At 34.4% G+C, this 25,268-nt stretch overlaps 1 protein-coding gene across 1 annotated transcript; it reads right to left on the reverse strand.

Moving 5' to 3' along the window:
- Window positions 1-11,171: 11,171 nt before the first annotated feature.
- On the reverse strand, window positions 11,172-21,589 carry LOC149803902 (periostin-like). Its single transcript, XM_089953715.1, has 7 exons — window positions 17,557-21,589; window positions 16,837-17,048; window positions 15,753-15,967; window positions 13,885-14,083; window positions 13,398-13,496; window positions 12,442-12,549; window positions 11,172-11,975 (listed from the first exon to the last, which is right to left on the reverse strand). The coding sequence occupies exons 2-7, from the start codon at window positions 17,009-17,011 to the stop codon at window positions 11,854-11,856; spliced, it is 918 nt and encodes a 305-aa protein (XP_089809841.1). The 5' UTR covers window positions 17,012-17,048; window positions 17,557-21,589; the 3' UTR covers window positions 11,172-11,853.
- Window positions 21,590-25,268: the final 3,679 nt, after the last annotated feature.

The raw sequence follows: 25,268 nt of genomic DNA on the forward strand, positions 1-25,268 counted from the left end.
TGTCCCTTATCCTAACATTAAGCAAGTTCATTTGCAATATTTTTGGCCAAATGTAATGTGGGACAAGCTGCAATGAAGTCATGTGTGTATAAATATTGATTTTCCTACAGACCAAAAACAACTGTAAAACTTTTTCAGGCATATAAGACTAATAGAATGACACCAATCCAGCCGATGAAAATATCAGTAATTTTCATTTTGGCAGTATAGACAAAACTAATAAACTTTTCATTGCCTCAACAAGAAGGAAAATAAAAGTACTGAATACATAAAGGACTCGAACACATCAATGAATGTATTGCCTCATGTGTAGATCATATAACAAAACGTTTGTCAAGAGCTTTCACAAAATGCAGAAGACAGACGGAAAAGGGTGAGGAAACCAACGATGTCTTTGTGCATGTAAATAAAACGACATATAAGCAGAATCCTAGACAGTTCAGTTGTCCCAAGCAAACAAAGATAAAGTAAAACAAACAGTAAAATCTTAAAACTACAAAGTCTGTTTTTTTAATACACATCACACTCTTTTTTAAAACTGCCAGACCTTATAAGCTGTATTTCGTCAATGAACATATTTCATGACAATACTGCCTCGGTTGGTTGTGTTTTACGAAATGCTGGAGGGTGCAACAGGCATATCTCCAAACCCTGTTGGGTTGGGAGGGTGGTTGTAGTGGTACGAAAACAGGACCAACTCTTTCACACAGCCGTTTTACACTGTTCACATCCGTATGCTCTGCCATTAAAGATCTAAAGCTGAAATGTTTTCCATGTTCATAAAATTGACTTTTTGACATTCTGTTTCAACTGCCATTTCTCGTACCACTCGTACAGTCTGTAAAATAGATTAATAAATCTTTCTGTCGTTACCAAATTAAGGGCTCTAAAACGTAAGGGATGATAATTGTTTGCAATACAATGACTTGATCCCTAACACGGAACACTAAGTTATGTAGGAAATGCCCTCCCACTATTCAGAATCATGACCATATATTACAAAGTCACACATATGAGGGAAATCAGATAAAAATTTACAAGGTTATGCCATGGGTTGAAGAGTAATAATTGTACAAACATGTGATTTAATAGCGATTTAATGGGCAAAAAAATCGACGAATCTTGCTAATTGGCTACTGAAAAAGGAACGGACATGGAGCCAATGTGTTCTGACTTTGTGAGGTTAAAACAAATCTGAACATTTTCATCTGCAATTCCTTTTAAACACTTTCGAGAATATTCGTTACAGTGACACCTGTCTATATTTTGAGGCTACATGTATATCACTTGATTTAAAAATTGCAATAACATTTGCATATTTGAACATAGCAGGAAAGGCAGACTGCAAGTACACATAATTCTTCGGCACATGGTTCACTTTAACTTTGTCTATTACTGGTTATGTCGTTTAAAGCTTCAATGTGCGGTGTTCGACCGTGTATAGTCTTTTTTTTAGATCAAAGTAACTGGAGTTAAAGATTCTCTTGAAGAAGCTACTGAATATGTTGCAAAGCCTAAATAGTCAGTGGTCGTAGAAGCTTCATCTGCATTTGTGGTGGAGTGAACCTTCCTTCTTTTTACAATGTTAGAATACTCCGACTACATTTAGGTTTCTCTATTAGGGAAACATCAACATGTGTGATCTAAACTTGACATTTACATTATGAAAGTGTTTTGGCTGCTTTATAGCAACAGAAAAAACGCAGTTCTATTAGGAGTCTTCGCACTTCAATACTTTATATTATTCTCTTCAAACTTTATCCTTTTCTCTTACTACGGAAATCAGAATATTATCATGCCAGATTGGAAAAAAGTTTGGTACACATTTAATTATAACCAAATTTAAATCTTCATAAAACGCTTAAAACCTTTCTAATCCACTTCAAAGACAATGTACACAAAATAAAAAATAATTCACAAGGCCAAAATCAGTCTTTAATAGTTATGTACGGACACCTTTCCTTCAGGTGAACAAAAATATCATGTTAAAACCTCATTGTTCCAAGCAAGGGCAGATTCAGCAAACTCTCACTGTTCAGTTAACGTATAATTCAGTCATGCATTTGACTTTGCCTAACGCACAATGATGTACCCAGTGGGATATGGTGTCATCAATCATCCAGATTATTTCGGGCATATTGAAATCTCCAGCAATGACTGAAAACTGGTCCATAATGCGGATGACCAAAAATTAACAGAACGTTCGTATTCAGGAATACAAGTTTGAATATGTTATTGCCATTATCGAGCAAAAATCAGAAAATGTTTGTAGATTTAAAGAACTGTTTGCAAAGTCAGGAATGAGAGCAACACCATCTACTACGACGTTACAGCAGCATCAACAACAACGGAAATAATAATGATCGCATTTTTGGAAAACTTTTCTATAGTATAACGTTAGATCTAGCAAAGAAATATATCTTCGCATTATGTTTTGAAAACTTTCATCTGTCCTTCTCATGTTTAATTGTCTAATAGGTGAAGCAGAGATCTACTGTAAAAATGAAAAGTATTTCAATCTGAGATAAAGGCTGCTAAAATATTACGTTTTACAGAATTGTTGTATAACTCTGATGCATCTTTTGGTCCATGCAAATGTCCTGGAACTTGTATGGGCTGGCCGTTATCCTTTAATGTAATTGTGACGTTTGGGTAAACCAGTGTACCATGCTTCACTCTACGGCTTTAATCACGTCCTTAGCGCTAAATTTTCTGCATTTATACAAGAGTTAATGCATTCATCTGCATAACTGTACAGCGTGGCATGTTTGCAAAGTAACATTTATGATTATATTAGATAATAAAGATACAAGAATAGATTCTTAGAGAACGTCATTAATTATGTCCAACCAGTCGTTTTGAAATACATGTATACGACATTGGGCAATTTTTTTCCCGTGTAGCTTCAAATTAAAAGAGGAGAGCGTATCACCTACTCCATAAGATTCCAATTTTCAAATGAAAATCATGTGGCAAGCAGTCATATTTCATGGATAGATGTGTAGTATTCCGACCGCCTATTTGTTTTGATCAAAACACTGTCCAAGTTCTGATAGAGACAAAGATAGGTTGAGTGACAGAAGCAGGTAAACATAATTCGGAGATTTTGTTTTAAAACACTCACTCAGTTCAAACACAATTTCATTTTTGACATGTAGGAGTGACCGGTGTTTCCCTGAGACAGTTAGAAAAAAATTCCTTTGATAAAGTAGTGTTGATACGTTTATCTGTCAGTTCCTGTAATGCTGGTTCACGACATTTTGCCAATTTCCGTAGAATATTGACTACCCTAGCCACTTTTTATAATTTGCAATAAGGATAGATTTTGTTGCTGATTCTATCGACACTTTATTGAACGAGAATTGAACTAGACTTGCTTTAATTACTCCTGTGCAAGGTGGGAAACATTATATTCTAAATCAATGACGCCGCTTGTGTCGGTCGTTACATACAGATATATATCATTGAACAGTGAGTTTGGATCAATTTGACTAAATAAAATTTTATTAGGTTCCATTAGATGATATCAGTGAACAAGATATCATATGCCCAGTACATATCATATAGATCATCAAAGATGTAGGACACTTGAAAAGGTGACATATTTATATTATGATCAAGTACTATTGTAGCTGTTGAAATTTATAATGCAATAAACTCTGCAAGGACTCTATTGACCTTCTGTTTTATCTAAATGATATCAATGTTTTTGCATTTCATATCTGGCCTTGGTCTAACACAAGACGATCCGAGCGAATAAACATTACCAGTCCTACACCATGAGAAATGCAAATATATGATCACTGTGGATGAATTGAGTTGGGCTTAGTCTCAGAAACACGTGAGAAGTCAACAACCCGATCAGTAAAAGAACAATGTAATTGTCGGAATTTATATGTGAGACAGCAAGAACAAACTTTCAAGTCATTCGTTCATGCAAATAATGAACATTAATCAATTAAAGGATGTGCCAAAATGGCTATCACCATTTTTCAAACGGGGAACAGTCCTGTAACCTGTAAACTACACGAGCCTCTGTTAATTGGGAAGTGCATTTTTTAACTCCGTTTTTGTCAGGGAAGAAAATAACACAGGGATTTACTTTCTTAGTACTGAACTTTTCAGTGTGCCCAAAATCCAAATCGTCACATCATAATCTAAAGTATCAAGCCATTCAAACTTAAAGAAAGTTTATATTCAAAGTATTTACGTCATTGTGTTTATGGAGAAACTGAACTGTAAACAGAGCAACTTGAAACTTGTTATTTAATACAGATTTCACGTTCGGGACAGTGTCGATGCCTGACTACGTATTGTAGCCAAATTACAGAAATACTTCCCTTTAAATTGCTAACAAGAATCCCTTAATTTAAACCAAGTGCTTACCTCCCAATAGGGATTAATAAATATTCTAAAAATAAATAGTGACTACGTTTGCCTCTATTTATTCGGTAACATAAATCAGCTTAAAATCAAACGAAAGATGTCTGTCCCTAGCGAGGTATGAAATTTTCACACCTTGATGTAAAAGACAGCTCACCAACTTTACCTTCAAGGGTTTGTCATAAGAATGAACTTGTGTCCAAAACTTAAAACAGGTATGACAAAAATCCACCCAGTAGTACATGCGTATTGCTTTATTTATATTATAATTTTCAGTTCGTATAAAATCCAAAATTAAATCTGTTTATATGTAATAAACATTAAAATTAAATTATTTATTTTGAATTAAAAGCATTTAACTAAGTCAAGACAGAATTATTGTGAGTAAATTTGCTTAACATACTTACACATGCGACAGATAGATCCTTATGCTTTCTAAGAGACTTTAAGTTACTTGTCTAACAATACATATGCAAAATACATTTTACAAAAATTGTTTTCGGCGATCTATTAGTAGTCACAGTTTGGCATAGTTAAAAATATTTCTTTTACAATTCAATTCACTAGCAACAGAGACAGAAAAAAAGCATGGCGAAACTCCGGGGTTTTACACGATAATACGTTAGTCTGATATGTAATGCAAAAAAACATTTAGGTTTTGTAGTGTTTAATGTATTGTGACGAAATTGTAAATTGTCCGTTGTACAGTAAAATATATTTTGAAAAAGCAAATTCTATATTATTCATTATAATTTTGACAAGCAAAGTAGCACATTCCGCATATGTATCTTACTAAATAAATTTGTTATTGGACATTAAATAAACCCAACGTCTTTATCAATATTTTCTTGGCTATCTACGACTTGCAACATCAAGGGAAAGATAACTATCTACGACTTGCAACATCAAGGGAAAGATAAGTATCTACGACTTGCAACATCAAGGGAAAGATAACTATCTACGACTTGCAACGTCAAGGGAAAGATAACTATATACGACTTGCAATATCAAGGTCAAGATAACTATCTACGACTAGCACAATCAAGGGAAAGATAACTATCTATTATCCTGGGTTTAGTTAGTGTTATGTATATTTAATTTCCATTGTTTATTAGTCAACGTTTTATTTTTTTATTTCAGTATATGCTATTGATAATCGTATTTTTAACTCGAGCTTGTCCAAAATCAATTTCATTTTGTACCTGATCCAAATCAATTTCTTTTAATTCTGTAAACAACAAGGCATAGCTAATTTTTCTCTATGAGTATGGGTTAACTATTATGCCTATGATCATTGTCTGAATCAAAGACATTATGTTTACAGTGTTCATTATTATGATATGAGTAACAAACTTTCTGATTGTAACTAAGATTTTATCTTGTAAACATTGGGAACCTTTTAGAATGAGGTTTTACATTAAGTAATAGTTTTTTCTTCATAAAAGGTCAAATAGAGGACTATATAATTATGTTTTTCTTTAATTTCTTCATTGGTACTATAAGATCTTGAGATAGAATCATTGTTGTGTCCAACATTTCATTTGGGCAGGAATTTATTTATTGAAAAATTGCATTCAAGTGTTTCTTCCCCGGAAATACAAAGTGCTCAAAATTAACATTCTTTGAGATAGAGACTTAAATTTATAATGAAATAAGGATATATTCTTGGACAGTACTATTGTGCAGAAGAATGTAGGTACATCACCACAACATGAGCCACCACAGGCACATCAGCACTTCCAGCATTAGATTTACTTTGGATTATTTTGGATTACCATTAAAGTGTTTTCATAATTGTAATCTTTATTACTTGTGACAGTAATAATAGGATAGTCTGGATTTATTTCGTAATATAGATCCTTTTACAATTGATCTTTTCGTAATGTAGTAACATAAATTATTAGTTGAATTTTACAAAGCGTGTTTTTCTCATTCATTTCTATTACTTATTTTAAGACCATATCTTCGTAATATTAGGCTCCAAATGTTCGAGTTTGAAACCGATTTAGCAGTTATTCTCTCTTTTATGCATACATTTCACTCACTTTTCTTCATGCACAAAAATGTGTTATGCATATGTGAAATAGTTTGCCTTTTTGGCACATGTGAAAGAAACATTTTACCTATGTAACATCTTTTTTGCACATGTAATTTCGTTTAAGCAATTTAATGTAGAAAGGAACTAGATGCACATGACATAGAATTTCACGTATTTAAAAATATATTCATATATAAAAGAAGTATATATTTCACATATACAAATTTATTTTCACACACATGAAAACATATATTGACATATATGCAATTCGTCTATGCATATATCAAATATAGGATTTAGTTTACACGTGTGAGAAATAGTTGAAGGTTTTGTAAATAAAAAATATTACGAAAAGCTCTGTCTCTATCTTTCACAGACACACACACACACACACACACACATAATTTTACACGAGTAAATTCAATTATAGTTAAGCCACATATATATCCAATTACTTTCAAAATTATTGTTAATTATTGGCTAAACTTTAATGATTCTAAATCCCGTATCAATATGCTTTGGTTTACTTATAACTTTCAGCAGTTTTGCGTGAACACATTTCTAAAATGATTACATTTCTTTATAAAATCAACGTATTGGTAAAAAAAATAGTAGTTAATGTAGGGAAACACCATTTGCTATGCAGTCTTTATTACAATACATGATTGGGTTTGTATTTGTTTTCTAAAGTTTTAATTTAGGGCTATATATTGTCGTCACGTCAGTTTCAGAGCGCCATGTGTTTCGGGGCAGCCTTTTTTCTTCTTATTACGTGATAAATTTTTGCTTATGATACAATTGTCTGAATTTTTAACAAATATCAAATTGCTTTATACATTTTCAAAATACCTTTATTTTTCCATAATATCAATGATTGAAATACTTGATGTAACTTGTTTGTTGTCGACTGCCAAATGAATCAAATCGAGAGATTCCTTATCTCCGCCAACATTGCATTTTTATCCCCATCTGAGGCCCATTAATGAAATAATTATAAATCTCGCTGTTGCATTTAATGACATTTTCTTTATTTTCTTTCGATATTTCCAGTTTCGAATAAAGAAAAAAGTTATCTAATATGTTGAAATCAACATATTATTTTAAAGATAAGAATTTATATGTTGGTACATTAACATTTACGTAATGTTAGAAAGAAAAGAGCATCAAACGTTCCATTCCCTGTCATAAATGCATTAGATGGAGTTTGCATGATTATCAAAATGTAGAAAACTATCATTCTTATTATCATGAAGTTTTAACAAACGCGTTTATAGATGCTAAAGAGAAGAAAATATTGATTCATATTAAGATTATGTATTGTTATATTCGCCATTGTTGTCATTTTCTGTGATCGTACTTTTCTTTTCTCATCTCCACAATGCCTGTGAGCGACGCTGTTATCTAAATCTCCGAAAAAGATAGTTTTAACTTTTGAATTTCAGCACAGATATAATGATGATTCAAAGTGTAAATGAAGTTTTAATACAGCTTACATTGGTTACGATTTCTTCTTAAGGGCTACGAAACCGATACCGCTAGGATATTCAGATCTCAACAAAGAGGATTGCTGAATAGAAGTTCTAAATGCTCAGAGACAATGTCCAAGTCTCTGATTGTGTATTGGATCAAGAATATGAAGGTACAATTTGAAAAAATCATCTGTACACAAAAGTGCTATAGTTAGGTTTAGATCTAGATAACGGCATATATAATTGGAGTATGACTTTGTAGTCCAGTTTCCACTCTGTCTTTCCCACAAGTAGTATAAAATCCAGGTTGTTGATTTACTTTTTGCTTCGTTGTTTTGTTTTGTCGGGGGAGTGTTTGTTTTTATTGTTTTTATTTTTATTTTGATTCTGTTGGGAGGAAATTTTGGTCCCCAACATATTTAATATGCCCAATGAATAGGTAACTTGGTTTCATGTCAATGATAGGACCTAAAAATGTGATCTCCTCCACATTGGGGAGTAGAGAACAGTCAAGATAGAATTGGGATCATTAATCATTGTAAATTCTGTGAAAACAGGAGGAGTACACATAAACAATTTTAGATTTCGAATCTGTAGCTACTATTTATCTGTTTCAGATGAAAAAGTCGATTCAAAATACCAGAGGAGTCTGTTGTGCATCAATAATTCCATGGTCTTGCAATTTGTTAGTTATTATTATTATCATGTGAAATGCGTGCTCAGCCAGTTAACAATGTCATCATCAGCAAGTTGCAGAGCCTGCAGTCCACAGGGGAACTTTGTCAGTGGACAGTTGTTTAAAATGTGTGACACGATCTCAAGAGCTCCACAGCAACAAGAAGAGTAAATGACCTGGCCCCATCGGACAAGGTTGACTGCACAACGACCCTGTCCTGTCCGAAAGCAGTTCAGTGTGGTCCACAGATGACGTGAAAGGTTGAAGCCAGGAGGGCGGACAGATGCTCAGCTACGAGGGAGTGGTTTACAACGTCTGTTGAAGACTACTCAACACTCAATTCCGAAATAGCTGTCATATCCTCCGACAACGAACCGGACCTGACTGGCCGTCTCAAAGTCAAGCGGACTGCTAGATGTGAGGTGATGTCCATGTACAGTGGAATTTTCTCACTGGCATAGACCTTAACCAACACTATTGTGGCTGATTCATGGCGACGCAGATCTGGAGGAGGAATGTTGCTGAGTACTGTCAGCCATAGTAAAGGAGTAGGACGTAGTGTTCCAGAAAGTATGCGCATTGTTGTGTTGAGCTGGACATCAACAAAGTTTGTGTCGGCTGTCAAATAGTAGAGGGCAAGTGCAGATGTCTTGAGTGTTTGAGCACTAGCGCACCAGGATAGGTCAGCCAGTTTGCATAGTAGGTTGTTTTGAGTGCTAAGTTTTGCTGCAATTTTCTTCAGATGTTTGTAGAATGTCAATGATCTATCCAGAGTCACACTAAGGTATGTTCATGTCGAGTCGTGTTTTATTTGCTGCCCATTGAAGAGGATGCAAAGCTCACGGTACGCATATACATTGTTAAGATGGAAGACGCTGGAGACTGTCTTTGTTGTGCTTTGCTGTAGACGCCGTTTCTTAAGTCCGTCATAACCTCCAGGTCCTTGTTCCGCACCCCCTCAAGCTCTTAAAATGAGCGACTTTGGGTCCCGAGAGCAATGTCATCTGCATACACAAACATGTGTTACAGTTAAGTCATTGATATAGACATTGAACAAACGTGGCGAAAGAACAGACCCTTTTTGGAGTCCATTACTGTGGAGTACTTTAATCTAGTTCATCTGTCTTCCGACAGCAGTATTGTCGTCACTCATCTCGTACATGACGTTGGTGCTGTTTCTCCAGTGGTGCCTTTGCATAATTTGTTCTTTTAAAATCTAACACTACTTTTCTTTAACCAAAGTCTATTCAATCCTTATTGTTGACTGGTCTGCACCTTAACTGTCATAAAAAAAACTTCGATCTCTCTGGTCTTTTACAATGGTGACCATGCACTAAACTTGGGTCTAGAGAAGAGCACTTGAGTCGAATCGTCACAATATAGGGTAGTACGAATTTGATTATGCGTGGCGTTCATTGTGACATCTCAGCGCGCGACATTTAATCCGGATTGTACTGGATCATGCCTTTAGGTTCATTTCGTCCAAATATGTATACGTGCTTTAACATTGATTTTAACGTATGCACTTTTCGGAGCGTATAAATAATGAACTTCCAAAGGAATATGGTTGCATAAAATTCCAAATGAAATGAATACTTGCCACATAAAAGTATATAGAATAAAATTCTATAAAATCACATCTATGTGTAATGCATACATGACCTGTGTGACTCTTTCTATAGAAGACAACAACGGCAGAGTTCACGATTTCTATCTCCGATAAGACGTACACCTTGTTGCAGCTTAGCAAGATGTCAACTGATACTCCATTGCTTGCTGCTCTCGTTCACTGGCTACGGTACCTCTGAGATGCAACTCTTAAGAGACTCCTATATATGTGTGTTTGATTTGCATTTTTAACGTAGCTTTAACAATTGTTCAATTTTATAATATTAATTTATTAATTTATTTCCTAAATTACAAAGTGAATAATTAAAATTACACTAGAGTGAGTTAAACATTTATGTTTCCTAAAAATGTTATGTCAATTCCAAAGGATCCGAAGTAATCAGAATATGTTATTAAATGTTTTCCGAATGGTAGCAACAATGTACTTATGTGTTAGCGGTACGAAAAATGTCTGTTTTGAATTAAAGTTCCTTCAAGTGATTCACGGTAAAATCCAAAATAATCCAAATGTCTTTAAGAGAATGTACGATAAAATCCAAAATAACATTCTTCCTTGAATACCATGGTAAATATCCTGCAGTCCTTTGAATAAACTTACAATAATAGAGCTCAGATATTAATATCGGAATATATTTGAATACCTATTCTTCACAGCACTGAAATTCCAATTAATGATTAGCAATTTAAATAAATAAATGAATCAAGATCATCGATGTATCTCTAAAAAAAATCAATCAACTTTAAAAAAAAAAATGAATGAATGCGCTTTCTACTTCACTTATAACTGAGTGGCGCACTTTCGACAGGGCAGCGCATGACCTTTGCAAACATCTACTGGAGATGAAAAAAAGAAAGAGCGAGAGCAAGAGAGAGAGAGAGAGAGTTTGGTTTTTATTATACCAGTCGGGGGGACGGGGAGGGGGCCAAGCAAGATAGTAAGATGCCTTGCGATAGAGAAAAGGACCGACACCATTGCTGCAAATGTATTGGCAAATTCTTGACTTCACTTTATACAAAATTGTAAAGAATACAATAATTACTAACTTGTGTGACTGAATTAAAATACCATGCATTCCCTAATTAACACCACATGGGGTTATATTTTCCAAATTGGAAGTCAATTAGATCACAATAATGAAAGCTAAAGTTATTCTTTTGATATACTCTTATACTGACCATGTGTACGTCTGGGGGGTGGTGTTTTTCTGAATTCAGTCATTGTAAACATCAGCACAGTTAAATTTATAAACCTACTGCTGCTGCATTTTGTTGTAATCATGGATCTACAGCTGACTAGTATTAAGAAGCACAAGTCTTACACTGAAGCTTTTAGCTTGTCTGTTTTATAAAAGGAATTGGACGTTAATTAGGTAGTATAATGTATACTAAAGAAAAAATACTACAACATAACGTGACAGGGACTTTATGTATAACTGTTTAAATTAATTATCAAAATGTCAAATTCCTCTACCCGTTGCGACTGCAATTTAATTCTTAACGAAATAATTTCAGCATTATTTCAATTTTAATCCCAAAAATTTAATTTCCAGACTACCTGTATTTTATACATCATTCACACAAGAATACATAAAACGTAGCATTAAATGGTATGGCTTTAACAGAAAATTCCAGGGATGTCCTGTTCAAATGCATCGTGATTATTTATTGCCGTTTGTGTCTGTTGGCAAGAGTAGAACAGTATCAATTATGTGAACGACTCCTGTGTAAGTTGATCTGTCGGCTTCTAGGACCACTGCTGTGTCTACCACGAAGATTGTGTCTGAAATACCAAACAGAGATGCGATCAGAATTTTTGCAACTTAAACATATTCATAGAGGTTTCGAAAGAATGCTGTAGAAAGCTTTATGATGAGGAAATTTGTTTTAAATAACTTTTCAACTTTTTTAGCTATTTATACTTTAATTTTTATTTAATTTTGCATTCACCGTTCATTTAATGTCCTAGTTTCGCTGCATTAGACTATTTCAGCGTTAGGCAAGAGAAGTTACATTTCATTGTTTTATAAATAGATTGAGTTCTAACGTGGGCCAATGTAATTTGTATACTTTAATGTATACGCTTGGAAAGGCTCAATATTCTAGCCGTTCGTGACATAAAATGTAATCTTTTCATCGCTAAAACTCTTAAAAGAAGAGATTCTTTGAGAAGACTATCTCAGGAGCAAATGAATTTCCTCTTATAAATAGACAACTGTTTAGTAGTAGAAAACCAACTGAAAACATACCTTTGATTGATATCGTCAGGTTCCTCTGGTCGACGTTTTCTATATAAGTTAACTCCCTTAGACCTATCTCATAGTAAACACCTTTCAATAAATGGTTCTTTATTGTATCTGCAAATTAAATATTTGTCTTCAGTCTAAGTACGCAAAAAGCGTTTAAAGAAAATGCGTCTTCGATCTAATGACGCAATTCATATTTAAGGAAATTGCGTCTTCAGCCTAATGATGCAGTTAATGTTTAAAGAAGATGGGTCTTCAGTCTAATGAAGCAAGTAATGTTTGGAGAAAGTAAATGATGACAAAATGACGTTTATCTTAACAAAAAATATTCCTCCAAAAGAATTGCCACAGTAATGACGTTAACGCGAACTTGAACAAAGTCCACAACAATACGATGCTATTGTGTTCATAAGGTAAAACAAACTGAAGGAAAAACAAACGAATTTATGCTTTTTTATACTATAGAACGTCACTTGCCTCGCTGTCCTGCCTATTTTCCTTGTATGAATTCATGTGCGAATAAATGTGGTCTTTTGCGAGTCTCGTTCCTTAGTCATACGGTACTTAAATAATCTTTTTTATTTTTACTGATACAGTTTAAATACTTCATATTAGTACAATGTTACCATTGGTGGCATATCTAAGTAGTTTCATAAAATAACAACGGCCCCGAACCCCTAATGGGTAGCGTGACAACGCAGGTGCATACATATACTAAAAATAGTAGCGACTGAGAGAAAAACGTACTTTCTGCTTGAGATTTCGTAGGTCATTCACTCATTCCGAATGTTGCCTACCTGATGATAACGTTTTCGCTGTTTGAGTTTGAATTTATTATTACTGCTGAAGATATTATTGCATTTCCTTACCCCTTTCCTGTTTCTAAATATATGCGACTAATTCAGTGAATATATTATTAGTTAACTTAAATCAACACAAGTTTCAGAAGTATACGTCACCGTTAAGCAGGGTTTTGTTGCTTAGAAGATTGTAGAGCACACCGTCAGGAAGTTTATCAAATGCCGCATTGTTCGGGACAAACAGTGTCCAAAAACCAGCTGAAATTGATGGGAAATGAAACCTTATGCGTGTCTTGGAGATTTCATGTGATAGGAAATATATGCATATTAGAGAAAAGAAAACCTTTTCTGTGCATTAAAAGGAATTTTGATTAATGAGTGTAGGACCCCTAATAAGATTAAAAACACTTAAAATAATCAATTCTAAAGAAAACATATTAAGTTCAAGACATGGGAAAATGCAATTAGCTGCGAGAATGAACAGTTCAAGAAGAAAATAAATTAATTATGAGAGTTTGCTATCAAACTTTAGTTTAAAACATGTGAAAACATGTTTTAAACTAAAGTTTAACATCTTTGCTGCTAAATTTAGTTTAAAACATGTGAAACTGTATCGAAAACGGCACACCTAGTTTTTTCTTCTTACCTGTAAGATCATCGGACCAGTCAGATGTTGTTAAAGCCAACAGAAAAGTGGTACAATGACCACAGTCTGCAACAAAATAAAAGATTGAAGGTGAAGGAAACGGGTACAGGACGGAGTCTATAATATGCATTATGCCGTTTGTTGCAACGATATCTTGATGTTGTATGCCAGCTCCATTCACTGATATAATGGGTCCTTCCTGGAACAAATATTTCATACTTCAACATTTTTTATGATGATTTTTTTCGTAACATATATGTGTGTGTCCGTTCGTGCGTGCTTGTGAGCTTGCGTGCGTGCGTGCGTGTGTGTGTGTGTGTAACCGTTACTGTAATTCTGCAAGCAGAGACAATCCGATTAAAATATAGATTACCTTACAATAAGTAGATCTTGCAGGCACCAATAAAGTTTATATTCTCGTGACCTCTGGAATTCCAGGTCCAATTATTTGTAGTAACCTATCAAATAAGTCAATAAATTTTCTATTGGCGAGAAATACTGTTCATAATGATCTGTTCAGAATAACATTTTTCACTTTCGAAAATAAAATACTGTACTTTGTTTGGTGAATCAAAATGACAACACAACATTACCTTGTTTTGGTGCCTGTTGGGTCTCTGTTATGTCGGAGATATCGAATTTAATCAGACTGATTGTAGAGCTTTTGTTCCTAAGGAGCATATTTCTTCAGTAAGTAGCCCAATCTGTGTTTTAACTAAATATTTTAAATTCTTGTACGAGAAAGACATGTCTATTAATAAATCTCCTTCCCGTCCACACCCACCCAGGCCCGCAATTTTTGACAAATTGATTTATATGTCCACGTGGGCTAATCATTGAATAAATACTGTATTCTGAAGACGCATCATTTAATACTATCAACCTATGTCTTTCAACTGGTAAGTTTAAATATCAAAACGCTAATAAGATTGATACAGTATAAATCATTGCTAAATTACCAAGGCAATACAATCAATAATAGGTAATCGATATGTATTATAACTCTAATAGTGACTTTTCATGAATTCGATGTAGAAATCAGAGAGATAATACCTATTTCTAAAATTCTACGCCATCAAGGTCCATAACTTCTTTTGTTTAAAAACAATTTCATGAGTCTACGTTTTTTGCAGTCATATTAACACAGATGCAGAATAAACATGTAATATTGAATCCGAAAGAGACATAACTTCCTTTTATATAACGTACCTGTTCATGTAAAATTCAAATCAGGACACCAAGATAAGGACTTCATAAAGTGTCTATTTTGTATGGCTGAAGATTAAATATCTTAGTCTGTCTGCGATCATGCTGACTGTGTCATGACAACTTGATTGACTTAAGACCATGAAAAGGTTTGCAACATTTAATGACTCTAAAATGGATTTTGTGTAATCACCTGGAACGAATTCCTTCTGTTTTTATTTTGAGATATATTAACATAATTTTTCAATCATTTTACAACGCCACAAGCAATTTCCAAAAACGAAGTTGAATCTAACGACATTAAACTGCATGTAACGAGACTGAGAGTTTGCTATCACTACATATTTGTACAAGTTCAGTGATAACATGGAGCTTACGATACTGTTAAGTTTAGATTTAATTTATTTCTTCCTTAAGCGATTCTCCTGATAAAACATATCAACGTGAACTCTCTTAAGGCATTATCAAATTATGTATATTTAATAATTAAGATGAGATCACTATTCAACAATATTTATTGAGATCGATAAAGATAATCGATAGAGTCTTAGAACACTGAAACTGACCGAAGTGTGTGTAGAAAGGTTCACCTTGCTACTTAGGTATAGGAACTATTTACATACGTTTAATCGATATAATTTTCTTCGTTCACTGACACTAACCTTGTTAAATTTGTAAATATTCACTATTATTCCAGGTTCGTCCTTGGAAGGGATGATAGCATTGTCAGTAAATAGGTTCGAAGGCCACAGTTCAGGAGACACATGATACAACAGTATGTGTTTCAGCAGAGAGGGATTATTTATCCACGATTCCAATTCACCTGGTGGCAATTTGTTGAAAGCTAGGTCAGATGGAGCGAAGAGGGTCTTGTTCACTGAAAAAATGAAATGGAATTTATTTTATTTATTATAACCAGTGAGCCTACTTAATTATAAACTTCCATGTTATATATATATATATATATATATATATATATATATATATATATATATATATATATATATATATATATATATATATATATATATATATATATATATATATCTTCTCGCTGCATGTAGGAATATGATATTCGACAATGACCTTGTATTTGGAACTTTTCTACATCTACTCATTACCCACCTACCCATCTACCAATAATGGAGGTAAGGCATCTACCAATAATGGAAGATAAGGCTGTCCCACTCTTGCTCACAGTTACCCCATGGGAAACATAATTTCTAAGTTTTTGTGAATATCCGAAAGGCGGTTTGGTAGTTGCAAGACGGGCAATCCGACAGGGATTCACAATGTCCCCACGAAAAACCGTATGGATAAGATCAAACAAAGAGAGGGATTCACAATATCCACACACACACCACACACAACAAAACTTATGGATAAAATCAAATAAATGCCACAGACAGATAGACAAACAATACGTCCTATCTAAATACCTTTCTGGATATATGCATACAGAGAGACAAACAAATAGAGTAATATACAGAAATACAGACAGAGATCCTGACGTAAGGGTTTATACACATAGAATCCCCTTTCATTGGAACAAATACTTCGATCCATTTCAATTTGATGTTTTATGTTTTTACTGAGAAACCGCGAGACTAAGGGATTGTCCATGACATGTATGAATCGCCTCATTTTCAAAAGATAATAAGCAAAAGTTATAAAAACTGATAAACTGGTAGAATATTTAATAAAGTAACCGTATAATATATAATTGTTAAAAATCATTATACTGACCGCCCTCATTAAATTCCTCAAAGAGTGTTAGATTTTCAACGATGGTAATGAAGGTAACAAGGTCGTATATTTCTGCCCATTCCAAAAGTGTACAATCAGAAGGACATTCACTTTGTGAGGGTGCGTGAAATGCTGCAAGAAGACCGCAGACAACGCCAAGCTTCCAGATCTCCATCACACAAAAACGCACATAGGACGTCTGGGTCTTCACTCTGACGAGAAGGATAAATCTTCCGTGTGAGGTATACGAAAATACAACATGTATAGCACTCTAAGGGGAACAAGTTGTTAGGAATTATTAATATAACTCGAATTTACTAATCGTTTTTAAGCGTATCTATGCCACATTATATGTCCAAAATATTTCTTAAAGCAGCATTCGTGCGCATGCGCGCGTGCGTGTGTGTGTATGTGTGTTTGTGTGTGTGTGTGTGTGTGTGTTTAGTTCAATTATAAAACAATAAAGACCAGATTCATTGAACTCGAGCTAAACACACAATCAGAAATCGTTAATAATAAAAAGCATATTTATATCTGTTTCATAAAAGTTCATGACAAGTGTAAAGTCTATCAAAATACACAGGTAAGATGTGATTGAATCCGCGATTGTAAAACTTACATCTGAAGCGAAATGAATACAGTTATTATCCGAAATCGTAGAGATTGGTTATAATATCTTATTAATTGTTCGAAAATTAATAAATAAAAATATAAACTTACCAGTTTAGAGATTTCATAACACGTCCAATCGCCAGAATGTGTGCTATGTTTTCGAGACGTGTGTGTGTCTGGGTGCATGTATGGAGCTGTACTATTGATGCGTCTGAGTGTCAACATTTGATACGAGGCGTGTTATTTAGCATTCATAAATGTTATCGTAAGATAACGGGTGAGGCCAAGGAGTTAAAGGGTATAAGATAACTCGGATCGTCATGTTCTGATATAAATGCTGTCCTGTATTTAATTTGTGATAACCACAAGGCAAAGACCAATAACTTGAACATGTTAATCAGATGTTTCTGTAAATTGAGTTACCAACACTTCAGTTGTAATGTATTAAGCTATACAGCACAGGAAAACATCCATTAGTTATATATAATCGATTATTTCCCCTGTTACTGGCCAAAATGATTATTGATGCTAAAGCTCTTTTGAACAACAAATGTTACGACTCAGTGGTCTTAAACTAAGAAACAGAAAAAGAGTAACTTTCAACAAATAATTTATTTCCCGTAAACAAAGTGAAAATTTAAAAATAATTATATCATCGTAATGGAAAACTATCCCAAACTGTAAACAAACTTTTTGTCTAGAATCGTCTAAGGTTAAAACTAGGCGAACTAAAACTCAAACTCAAATAAACATGTTTGAAGAATGACATTAGTCAGGTAGGCTCAAACTATTACCATCAATTATGGACAAATGTCTGCAACATCATACAGAATAAATATACATAACAAATAACAGTAGACACAGTGGGCATTGTGTGCTTCTTGTTCAATTTAGCAACTGTCAATGTCATTTGTAAACAGGGTTCAAACTGATAAGATAAAATCTCAGTAACACGAAATGGTCCATGTATTCAATAGAAACAGCTTGAGTGCAAATGTGACAATTTTGTGCCTTAAACGTAATCTTGCGGGCAAAGCATTTCGTAATGAGGCGATTTTTATATGATGTTTCTTTTAGACGGACTAACGGACAATATAGATTAATAAATGTCAATAGAGGATATCAACCAATCAGAAGCCTCTACTTTGATTCACTTTTTTCTGTTATCACTGAAACGGTAAAAAAGATATTATCGTGAGAAAGAATACATTTAGTCAACGGCATATGACAATTTCTTTAAAACAGTCTGGAGGTAGTTTTCAAGAATATGAGTATGTGGGATCTTCTTGTTAAAAGTGGAGAGTATGATCCTGATTTTCCTCAGTTGAAATCTATGTTGACAGCTCGGTAATTCACATGTACCGGTGTGAGACCCACTTTTATGCATACAACTTTTAGATCCCTTTCGAGATTATAGCTGACATACATATTTTAAATTTTGTATATCTACCCTTAGAAAGCACATCAAACGGCGCACGAGTCAGTTTTAACAATGTCGGCATTGTCCTCATGACACCCAAAGTAGAGCAAATCCGTGACCACACGTTGGGAGAGCTTTTTCTTTGCGCATGAAAACGTTTGAGCTTAAATCAGGCAAAAATGTCGTCTCTTCATAAAATCGTTATATGGATATCTTATATAAAGAATACAAATCGTATGAACAATAACACTCTTTTTCAACGCCGCTCGATCCAGACGGCCTTGCAAAACTTATGTGGTATTAGGTCTAATGGAAATATTGTTTGAAAATTATAGTTATCGCACTATTATGGCTTGAATACTACTGATAAAATGACATCCTAGCTGGAATTGACCGAACCCAAGAAGGAACAGGAGCACAGCCTATTTTCCTAATATAAAGTCGTGCAGACATAGATTGAATCCCCATAATTATTTTATTCTGCGGCAGCAATAATAATAATAATAATAATAATACTTGCAAGAGCAGTGATTAGAGTAGCTGAATAAATGAATTACTTAATTTAAATAAAAAGAAGGCCGCAAAAGACAGCTGTGTAAGCACTGGCCAGGGTCGCAGAGAAAGCATCTAGCTGGCTCTGGCTCAGCGTGAAGAGAAAATACAGCAGCCATCACAGACGGAATCGGGTTACAATTAATACTTCCAGTTCAGTACCCACGAATGTACTTCTAGTCTATTTTAAGAAAAAAATCCTTTCTCATTTTGGTGGTGATAGAAGAGTTTTATTTATGCATTTTTGGTACGGATTTAAAGGTAACTGTTTATTCTTGATAATATGAGCTCAGGGTGTTGTTGTCTGTGTGTATTTCGGCGACAGTGCACAGTGAGTAATAAGGCTTTGGTGATGAAACGGAAGTGAAATCTGTGTTCTGTTTACATGCTGCTATGTTGACAGTCAAGCATCTCAAAAAAGAGCAGGTCAACCTTTGACAAGAACTTCACCGTGAAGTCTTCTGTGAAGGTATTTTAGATTAACATATGATTTGCATTGATTGTCACACAGTCGAAAGGTCAGTATTGAGAAACAAATGTAGAGAACATATAGTAAAATTAATTGTGTTCTTTGTCCAGACGGGCAGTACTTGAACACTACTGACGCCTCGCCATCTGGAGAGTGTTCTGAGATAAGGGGCGAAACGCCAAAGGAAAGATGGGAACTCGGTTGAAGACGTCTGTGGAAAGCAGTTTCACCAACTGTATATGTATAGACCTTTCTCAGGAAGCCGAATCTGTTTTTCCACTCCAATATTTAACGCATGCGCAATCAACGTAGGGCAACTTTTAAGCGATTGTCATGAACATAGCGCATGTTCGAGAAGAAAGTTTCAATCAACTGTTTAAAGGTTTGACATCTGTACACCCTTCACAGAAATATTGTGTTTAAAAATCATGAATAAATAGTTCAGTAACCTGCCTAAAACAGAAAAGTAGATATGAGCAAAACAAGCATCAGAGAGGACCAGGGCAGCGAAAGGATTTGTGAGCCAATAGGAAAAATTATCTAATAGGCCCCAATGAATCACAGATTTAAACAACGGTGGACCCCCTGACCGTTGTGGCCCCGGGAATTTGTCCTACTCTGTCCGTGGTCCTGGATAGGACTTACAAAATTATATGATCCATTTCGGAAAGGAAAGGGGTTGGGGGATGATTTTCGTATGTGACCAGAATTACAATTTGTACAAATCTACGTGTATTTAGATGACTCTTCAAGACTTTATACTCGCGAAAACATGGGGACTTACAAATCTCTTTGTTGCATATAATTAATTGTATAGTGGATGGATGCATACAGGTGAAAACAGCATTATCAATGCCCTACGTCAAATACTCATGACCGTATCGGATGCGGCTATGGGATAGGTTTGGCCAGCTAAAATTAGTATCGGAAAATGATATATGCTAAAAAGATTGACTCCAAACATATAGTGAATTTATTAGAATGTAGATGGAGTTTAGAGTTAAACCACTTTGTGTCAGTGTCCTAAGGAGGCAAATCTAGTAATATTCCTTTTCCTTTCTGTTTTACAACTGTTGTTACGGTTGTTGACAACTGTAAGTATAATATCATTAAAAGTACGGTCAGAGGAAAAAGAATGTTCTATTGCCTAATTTCGGGGGGGGGGGGAGGCTGTCATCCATACATTTAATAAATGGATGAGGAGTTGCCAGAACATTTGGTGAACATAGACTATGAAAAATATTGGATAGCGGAGGACTGAAAAACAATTCAATAAAACAGACCACTTAAGGTAAAACCAAAAATGAAAGGTTGAACCATTTATCCTGCACAACCATTACGACATTATAAAAGCAGATAGAATCATCCTGAAAGCCTGGCTCATTATGGATTTGTGTGAAACACCAAACGATCCCCCGAACAAATAGATAGTAATACTCCAAAGACCGAAAACTCCCAGAGACATCCAAATCAAAGCAAAGTTAACGCCAATCAATACCATAACATTAAGGCCAAAAAGGGTCCATGTGGTGACAAGGAAATACAGATCGACAAATTTTTTTTTGTAATGTGAGAAGCAAGAAGTTGAAAATACATGGTCCAAACATAACGTGCAAAACGGAGAATGCAATTTATCTCATCGCATGCTGCCATTTTGTCATCAGAATTCTTCCATTACATCTTAATTCACGTAAAGTTGTGGAAACTCAACGCATTCTTTTTGTGTGTGTGTGTGTGTGTGTGTGTGTGTGTGTGTGTGTGTGTGTTCATTGCTTTCTTGTTTTTATTTTTTGTTTCTGTATAACTTGTCCACAGACCATCATCGTTTTTTTAACATAATCTGTTATCATAATTATTATATTTTTATCAAAGTTTCCGTCCAAAAATAAGTAGTGTTTCCTTTGATATTTCTCTTTTTTATATATACAGATTTCAATAATCAGTTTAATTCTATCATCTTTTCTTATTTCACACTGCGTGGTTGCGTGGTATTTTGTGAAGTTCACTGTTTTGCACAGTGGGCATTTTACTATTGTTCTTATCATTCTTCTTCTTACAGCGACTTCACCCGTCAACCACGCATTGTGAAGGTATTTGAATATCAAACTCTGGATTCTGGGGGATCCGATGTTGGCCCAATGCCTCCATACTCTGTCCCATTTAATATCAATATTTTCTTCTTCTACTTTATTTTTAATTTTCCTTGCTATTTCATCTCTAAGCCAATCATATGTATGTTTTACCTCTATTTCCCATAACTTTTCTTGATCCCTATATTTTCCTATCAGTTCTTTTATAAATCTAAATTTCCTAGGTACTTCAAGTTTTTTTGGCAATTTGTTATTTTATATATGTCTTCTCTGTTTCTAATGGAGAAGCCAAACCAATACACACACACACACACACACACACACACACACACACACACACACACACATATATATATATATATATATATATATATATATATATATATATATATATATATATATATATATATATAAGGCTTCCCATGGTGTTTTCGGTTGAGCCTTTAAACGTTTGATTCTGTTTATTATGTCCTCGTATTTTCATAAAATTTGTTTCGGCGGTGCTAACCCTCCGATTTGTTTTTGCTCTATATAGAGTTGATTTTTTGACATAATGTGTTTTATCATTCCATATATAATTAATAATGTTGTTGTCAATTTTTTGTAAGATATTGTTTCCTATGTCCATAGAGTTTTAAAGATAGTTCATATTTAAGTACATATTATATCTTTACAACTTGTACTTGCTCCAGAATGCCCAGATTTGGGTGATTTCTTTGATTTTCGTTTTAAGAGTTTTACAGTTTTGAAATTCTTCGTTTCTTCCGAAAAATATTCCCAATGCTTTGACCTTGTCTTTTTTCTATGGGGTGGTAATCCCGGGTTATTACCTCTCCAGTTTCCTATTTTCAAAATTTCAGTTTTGTCATGATTGACTTTTGACTCTGAGGCTTTACCAAAGGATTCATATTTCTTTTTTATGTGTTTAAAGGAATTTGAGTCTTTAATGAGTTGGTACAATCATCCGCGTGTTGGGGCATTTTGAATTCGTCTTTTAGATTTGGAATTTTTATTCCTTCAATATGTTTGTTAATCCTTATTTTTATACTTAGAGTTCTATTGCTATTACGTATAATAGCATTGACAGTGGGCATCCTTGCCTCACTGATCTTTATATATTGAAATTGTCCTAACTGCTCCATTTACTTGTACTCTTGCAGTCATGTTGTTATACAGTATTTTGGTCTAATTTTTAAAATTTGTTCCAAAACCAAATTTTCCCAATACTTTTTGTATGAAGTTGTGTTCCAATCTATCAAAGGCTATTTCTTGGTCAAAAAGTACCATGGCACCTTTTTTGACCTGTATCATTTAGTAAGTCTATTATGGATCTTATATTCAGAATATTATTTTGTACGTTTTTGCCCTTTCCCCCGCATGTTTGATTGATATTAAACGATTTCATTTATACATTTTTTAATCTGTTTGCTAAGATTCTACTTAAAATTTTGTAGTCGATATTTTGGAGGGAGATGGTCCTCCAATTTTTTAATTCTTCTCAATGTTCCTTCCCTTTATAAATTATGGTTATCAATCCCTCCCTCATGGAGTTTGACATTGATTCATTTTTTTAAAGTATATTATTATATAAACCTTCAAGAATCGGCGCTAACTCACTTTGGAATTTTTTTGTAGAATTCCGCAGTGAGTCCATCTCTACCTGGTGATTTGCCTTTCGCTAGTTGTTTTATCGTGTTTTGTATCTCTTCACTAGAGATGAGATCATCACACATTTCCTTGTGTTCTGATGGTATCATCTAGCATTTTTTTAAAATAAATATTCTGTGATGGTATTTTCCCCTGTTTGTTTGTGAGGTGTATAAACTTTCATAGAAACTCCATATAATTCTCATAATTTCTTTTTTGTCTGTTACTTCTTTTCCTTCATCTATTAGTTTTTCTAGACGTCTTTCTCCACCTCGCACCCCCAATTTTCAATTCATCTCTTTAATTTTAGCCCACTGCTTTTATATATATATTGTTGAATTTCCGTGCCCCGACATATCGGCGGAAACCTACTTTGACACACATTCGGAACCGAGTTCCATGCATTGATTGGGAGAACCTTTTCGTATCGTATTATGAAATATCGAAAACGGCACGTGGTGCGCACTTCGACGACAATGTATAGCCTATATTGATTACAAAACAAAGGCTTTCAGCTGCATTAGTACTATTTCCGATTTGTGACTGTTCCCATATGGCGCTTTCAAAATGTCAAAAAGAGCAATATGTCTACTATCCAAGTGTTCAGTAATGTACAGGTGTCAAGACAGGTGTAAAAAAAAAAGCCGCTATAACAGATAAGGACAGTAATTAGTCTGTATGAGTTAGAGTTTGGAGAAAAGTTCTCTTTGTAATAAATTACTCATTTTAATTGTTTATTTGTTCCGGTAGTGGAGACAGACAAATGTGTTCCTTCTCTGGTAAAGACTCCAGCAGTTTTCTGTAATTATCAATACTATATAAACAGGGAATTGTATCACATTTATGCCAGAGACTGGCATAGCAGTTTTCCATGTCATGACAAATATTAAGCTCTTGTGATAAACGCATGAAAATCAAGTGACATAAACCTGATTGATGTCTACAGGCTACGTATGGTTCTCATTGATATTATGCACGCTGTGAAGGTCTTGAATTTCACAAAACTGAAAGCTGAAAATGTGGTACTTATTCATATTTAGTTCTGTAAAATAAATGACAATCATTGGCTCACCAATACAAAGGAGAGAAAGAAGGCGTCTCCAGACACCACCACTCCGACTTCCGAATAAAAAGTGATATATTGAAAATGAATAGCGAAAAGTAAGTATGTATGTATGCATGCATGCATGTATGTATGTATGTATGTATGTTTGTATGTATGCATGTATATGTGTGTGTGTGTGTGTGTGTTATCGGTTAAAGGGTACATCAGCACAATAATTACTATATGGTGCCCATGTTAAGCAATGAAAAGATGCACAGAATCTTTAGGCAGATGATTGTTGTTGTTGTTGTTGTATGGTTTAACGCCATTTTTCAGCACAAGATAGGCTATACATGGCGGCCAGTATAATTGGTAGAGGAAGAACCCTGGAAAACCCCGGGAAGAACCACCGACCCACGAGAAGCTACTGGCATTAGGCAGATGAACCGCTCCAAATAAATGAAAATATTAAATACTACCAGATGAAATATAACATGTTAAGATGTAACAATTCTGTAAAATGTATAGAAAACAAACATAAAATTAATAAGAAATATAAAAGCCTTACCATATAACAAAGCCATAACTTGTAGAATG

This window comes from Sinohyriopsis cumingii, chromosome 3 (genome assembly GCF_028554795.1).
Source record: "Sinohyriopsis cumingii isolate HCF-2022 chromosome 3, ASM2855479v2, whole genome shotgun sequence".
Classification (NCBI taxonomy): domain Eukaryota; kingdom Metazoa; phylum Mollusca; class Bivalvia; order Unionida; family Unionidae; genus Sinohyriopsis; species Sinohyriopsis cumingii.